Source organism: Gekko japonicus, unplaced genomic scaffold, assembly GCF_001447785.1.
Source record: "Gekko japonicus isolate JY-2015 unplaced genomic scaffold, Gekko_japonicus_V1.1 scaffold793, whole genome shotgun sequence".
Classification (NCBI taxonomy): domain Eukaryota; kingdom Metazoa; phylum Chordata; class Lepidosauria; order Squamata; family Gekkonidae; genus Gekko; species Gekko japonicus.
Window position 1 is genome coordinate 492,287 of NW_015167076.1, and position 6,296 is coordinate 498,582.

The 6,296-nt window shown below is 44.0% G+C and overlaps 1 protein-coding gene across 1 annotated transcript in view; it reads right to left on the bottom strand.

The window, feature by feature from the left end:
* Window positions 1-1,136: 1,136 nt before the first annotated feature.
* The window catches only part of FAM129A (family with sequence similarity 129 member A), a 103,555-nt gene continuing 98,395 nt past the window's right edge, over window positions 1,137-6,296 (bottom strand). The window contains exons 12-13 of the mRNA XM_015412773.1: window positions 3,526-3,637; window positions 1,137-2,581 (exon numbers count right to left, since the gene is read on the bottom strand). Of these exons, the coding sequence (XP_015268259.1) occupies window positions 1,137-2,581; window positions 3,526-3,637 (1,557 nt within the window). The remainder of the gene's footprint in view (window positions 2,582-3,525; window positions 3,638-6,296) is intronic.

Consider the following 6,296-nt stretch of genomic DNA (forward strand, 5'->3'; position numbering starts at 1 on the left):
AAAGTAAACCTGGTTTGTGGCTTTCAGTGTTCTGATCAGTAGTTGCAAAGGCAATGGGATGATCTCACGACCTGCTCAGCTCTTGGCTCCTCCCTTTGACTAGAAGAATCAGAACAAACGATGCAAATATCTTAAATTATAACAACATTTGTGGCTCCTACCCTGCCACAAATTTTGTTAGTCTTTAAGGTGCTACTGGACTCTTGCTCTTTTCTGCTGCTACAGACAAACGTGACTATCCATCTTAAATTATATACAAGTTGCATAATTTATGTTTCCTTGGTGCTGGTTTTGAGCTGCCTTGGCGTATTTCTATTTTTTTATTTTTAAATATAGTCCAGGCTAAGAAACTGCAGAACTGGAACCAAGTTACTGTAAATGTCTGTCATTCCCCATATAACTATAAAGCACTCTGCAGAAGGTGCAGAAGAAGACAGAGAAACCTGCTCCAACTATTCTGGACTGCATAAATAAGGGTTAATAATAATAATAATAATAATAACAAAAAAGGAGGGGAGCAGGATCAGACCACTCCACTGTCAAAGTATCGGTCAAAGCTTTTAAATACAGAAGTGACTATCTAGCTATCAAAGGTCAAAATTGTATACATAGTTATGCTGCATGAAGTATCAATAAGCAAATTTCTCCCCCCCACCCAACTATTTGCGTTAAGCAAATCCTATACATTATATTATCCCTTAATTGCAACTGATTTTATCATAGTTCTGACCAATCACTGCAAGCTTCATCCATCTGCATGGGTCCTGCATTTTACAAAGCCACAGTGAATATTTACAGGGTATATTTAAGGAATTTAAAGGACTGTTTCAAGGAATTCCAAAGGCTTTAAAATGTTTTGTGAACCTAGCATCAATGGACTGCACCAGTTTCTGGTGACAATGACTAATTTTCAGTTGCCTCATTCCAAGTCATTAGACTAAACGAAGCAATAGCTGATGATGCAGAGATGATTCAAACAATCAAAATTCTCATCAAATAGCTGCAGATTCAAAGTACCGGCACTCTCAAATAGGAATTCATAGTATGAATAAATTTCTCCATCCCAGCTTTAAAGGGACTTTGATCATAACGATTCAGGCCTTGCACTTTCAAAACAACCCCTTTCTTCATTTCTCTCACTGTGATTCAGGACAATTGCCTCCAGCACTTTCCTGTGCGCCCATTTCTCCTTCTGTCAAATCTGCAACATCGGCATTCTGCAAAGACAAACTTGCAGGCATAGAATCACCCCCCTCAGACAAGGTGAAGCTTTGGGACTGTGTGTTCACTGAGATCTCCACAATGTTATCCTCATTCTCTTTTATTTCTGGAGAAATTGGCAGATCAGCTGACTCTACTCTCAAATTTGCAATATTCAAAATAGTAGACTCTTGTGTTTCAATGGAACAGCTAGGGGAAATCTGAGAATCTGCTTCGGGTGGGACAGAATGAAGAAAGGACTGTCCAGATTCTTCATTTCCAATATGGGGCCCTACCTGTGGACTGTCATCCACTGAAGCACAACGAAGGGTACAAAATCCCCCCTCCACCTGCTCAGATTGTTCTCTTTCAACATGTTGTTCCACTTGTGGCTTCTCATCGACCGGGATAAGGTGAGTAGGGGGAAGATCTAGTCCACTCTGGTCAGACTGTCCACCTTCCGCATGTTGCTTTGCTTGAGACTGGTCATTAGCACTGCCACTGTCCACATCAGCATACCAGATGCTTGTCGTTGTCTCCAAATTGGCCTTTGAGGCCTGACAAACATCCAGTTCCTCAGACACATCTGGAGAATCTGCTTCAGTTCTGTGGCTTCCTTCTCCAGTGGTGCTTATTGCATTTATATAATCTGATTCAACAGTGGGTGAAAGAGAGAGGCTTGTTACAGCTATACTACCTGCTTCTACACTGGGTAGAAAAGGCACTTTAGGAGACTCCGGCACCTCACCTGTTCGACTCTCATCTGCAATCATTTTGTCCTCCTTGTCCCTTTCGTCTACAGATTCCTGTGCTTTTGGAATTTCACATTCACGTGCACTTCCTTTGTTCTCAAGTGGATCATCCGCTGGCAATTCTACTGTCAGGGTCAGCAAGTTTCTTATTTCATTCAAGCTATCAGGAACTGGTACCTTTTCCTCTTCCATTAGTACCTCATTTTCTGTTCTTGGACTTCCACTGAAATTTGTTTCTTGAACATCGGGAAGCTGTGGAGTTACTGTTTCCTCTGCAACCGTAAGAATCACAGAGGGGGATTCCTGCTTGCCACTGAGATCAGAGGTCATCCCTTCTTCCCTCCCTTCTGCAGGAAGACTAGAAACATTAGCAGAAATTCCTTCTTCACTGTCCAGTGTCTTTGCCGCCTCCTGGTAACCCTCCTGAGTGACTTCTGGCACAAACATGTCATTACTTTGAATGTCAGCATGTGATACCTCTGTCAAGTGGGCGACTGGTTTCCTAGCTGGGCTGGCTTGAGCTGATCCTGAAGGGGTTTTGAGGTCACTCAGGCTGGATACACTTTCAGAAGGAAGCTTTGTTTCCTCAAAGAGGTTGTGTTTCTTCAAGTGGGCAGCCTCTTTTATCACTAAAACAGAAAAGGGACGGAAAAAAACCAGCAAGAGATTATGCCATGCGGATGTAACAAAGGATGGGGGTGTGTGTGTGTGACGTGTAAAGTTCTCTGAAATCCAGGAGGATGGGAGTGGCCTTTCCCAGATGGACTGCTATCTTCTCTGGCTTCTGCCCCTAAGTCCCATTCTTGACCCACATTAGATGTAGACAGACCCTGGCTGCTGGCCTCAGTCTTGAGGAAAATCGTGACGGGGAAAGGATTGGATGGAGAAAGAGACAGCTCCCTCCCTTGATTGTGTTAACAGAAACAGGTCAAAGATATGGGTGGTATCAGGAAGTGGAATGACTGAGGGTAGAGGGCACAGCTTTACTGGGTGGAAGAGTATGATTTTGGCATCCTGATCTGCCTCAACCTCCCCCGCCAAAAAAAAAAAAATCAATGCACTGGGATTTTTCTTCTTCTTGAACTAGTATACTCAAGATGCAGCGGAACTGACTTTCATATTCATGATCTTTCAGTCAAACCAAATACTCCCAATAACTGGTGAAGTTCAAATCTGGATCTAAATTTTTCATCCATTTGTAACAGGCTAGATGTGATGTGATGTATTATCTCACTTGCAGGTGTGGATCAGAACAATGGCAGTTAAATGCTTCATGAGATTAAGTTTGACCTCTTCTCCTGAGAGGAGGGCCTAGAAAGACCAGCATCCAAGCAATGACCATTCTACTATCAGAGGCAACATAGCACATAGCTCTTTCCTACTTGGCCATTGGAAAAGTAAGACTTCTTATCCTGGGAGGAAGAGACCACAACATTTACTATGCAACAGAGTGCAATATATTGGGGAGGGGGAAGAAGAAGTGAAATTGTATTTTTAAAATGTTGTGAGCTGCTTTGAGAACTTTGTGCTTGAAAAACAGGACACCAAATAAGCATATCAGAAGCAAATTTACCTTTTAGGGTTTCAACAAGCAGAGTTTCAAGTAAAATCTCTTCGTATACATTTTCGACTTGTATCACACTGGTATGATCAGAAAAAATGAACTGTTCATATTTCTGAAGCTCCTACATAACAAGATACAACAAGAGAATAAACAAGATGGCCTTGTTCAATCAAATCTACTCAGGACCTAACTACACGATGCACAAAGAATTCAGTACACACATCTTCCAGTTGTTGGTTTTTTAAAAACTCACTTGTCAGGGGTGTGGGGCCCAATTTGGATTGGGATAGCAGAGCAAGTGGAAGGGGATTTCAACCAATGCAGAACAGCCCCAAAGAGCTGTCACTTGGAAAAGTTATGAGTGCTGCATGTACACACAACTTTTCCCAGTGGGCAAATGTGGGCTCCCTGATTCCAGTCGACATCATATGCCTGGCAAGTGAGCTTAAAAATTAGTTGAGTACGTGAACACATGAACCTGCCTTATACTGAACCAGACCATTGGTCCATCAAGGTCAGTATAGTCTACTCAGACTGGCAGCGGCTCTCCAGGGTCTCAGGCAGGTCTTTCACATCACCTACAACCAGGTCCTTCTAACTGGTTACAATGTACAAACAAAGCAAAAGGTAATCCTAATGCGACTATATAACATTTCCTTAACAAAGGCTGGTATTCTCTTTCACTTTCCTGTCTCTCTCCTGAGAAATGGGAAAGCCAAAGTTACAAGTTAAACCTCAACAAGAGAACAAAAATGGTTTCTCCAGATCCATCACCAAGGTTTCCCATGGCAACGGAGCCCCTCCCGATCAGTTCACCTAGTCAATAAGGTGGAACCTGTTGGATACTCTGGACTTGGTACTGCCAGGGAATCACGGAAAAGTAGCAGAGTGCTCAAAGGCTTTAATGCAGCAGAGCTTGGGGCTAGGTGTGGGAACAGACTTACAAAGTTAAACGGAGTCAGCAGTCAGTTCTAAAACTAATAAGTAACTTTTATTAAAGGAAATACATGCTTGAGAATGCAGGTATGGATTGCCTATTCTAACTAACTAGATGGTGTTGGACGCATGTCCAGCCTCCGTGGTGCAAGATGGAGATCAAGCACCTTCTTTGTGTGCGTGCGAGAGAGAAGAGAGTGAAAGCACAGAAACAGAGGAAATTGCCCCTAAGAGTAGCATTCTACTTCGAAGGAAAGGATCAGATAGCAGGAAGGAAAGGATGCTGTATGTGTCCTGACCTCTCTATCTGTCTAAACTCTTTGATGCCATCTTCTGAAGTGTGAGACAGGAGATAGCACGAAGTCCTACACTTCTAACAGAACCCTGTGATTACCTTGCTATACACAGCCAGACCTTGGCCCCAGATGTCCCAGGTAAAAGACTAATCCGTGTCAGGGGGAAAGTATTTGAGGTTGTGGTGGCAGAACAACCCCAGGATTTCCTGAATGATATATCTGCCCTTGACTGTCTGGCTTCATGCCTGCACAAAGATGGAGTTATGTGCTCTGGTGGTCACTGGTGGGCAATCTCCACCTTCCCCTTGATAAAGGCAATGGCTCTGTTAGTTTTATTCGATCAGTCCACAGCCTTTGAAATGGCTGAATGTGCAATTCTGTATTAAGACACTGGAAACAGAGTTGGCATTACTTAATTGTTCCTGGCCATTTTTATCAGACTAAATGTAGAAAGCAGTTATTGCCAATTCTGAATCTGCAGCTTAGGAGCTCTAAAGTGGAGTCTTATGGGCATCAGCACTATCACCTGTGTTGCTGAACATCTATTGGAGACTGCTGACTAAGATCATCCAAATACTTTGGAGCGGGCAATCATCAATAGCTGATGGCAAAGCAGTAACCCTCCAGAAGCAGCCATCTTTGTGTTAGGCCACTGCTTAGAAGCTGTGGTCAGGAACATGCTGAAGCTTAATCGTGACAAGACAGAGGTGATGCTGGCCAGGAAAGCTGGAATGAGTTGTACAGCCTACCTTACAAAATGCAGTCTTAATGTTAAGAGACCCAGTTTAGGACTCTTTAACTAGATTTAGTTCTTCTGTTAAAAGCAGGTAAGCAAGGTGGCAAAAACTGCCTTTTTCCGTTGCAGTTGCACAGAAATTGTCCCCTTCCATAGACAAAATTGGGAAGTGAAGGTGGCGTGGTATAGCCCAATCTTGTCAGGTCTCAGAAGCTAAACGGGGTCGGTACTTGGAAGGGACACCTCTAAGGAAAGCTCTGCTGAGGAAGGCAATGGGAAACCACCTCTGCTTAATTACTTGCCTTGAGAGCCCCTTGCTGAGATTGCCATAAATCAGCTGTGAACATAAGAACATAAGAGACGCCAATGTTGGATCAGGCCAAAGGCCCATCCACCCCAACACTCTGTATCACACAGTGGCCAGAGACACCAGTGCCATCAGGAGGTCCACCAGTGGGGCCAGGACATTAGAAGCCCTCCCACTGTTGACCCCCCCCCAGCACCAAGAACACAGAGCATCACTTGCCCCAGAGTCCCTATCTATACCTTGTGGTTAATAGCCACTGATGGACATCTGCTCCATATCTATATATCTAATAGCGAAAGGCGCCCCCTGCGTGCAGATACCTAAATCCGCACATCGGGGGGGGAGGGAGATTTTTGTGCACACTTGGGGCAGTCCCCAGGTGTGCACAAAAATCTAAAAACCTGAAAAAAATATCGGGGGGATACTTAAATCCCCCCAAAAGTGACAGAGGGGACGCTCTGCGAACTCCCTCGCCGCCACCGCTTGGGGGGGGGGAAGAGAGCAG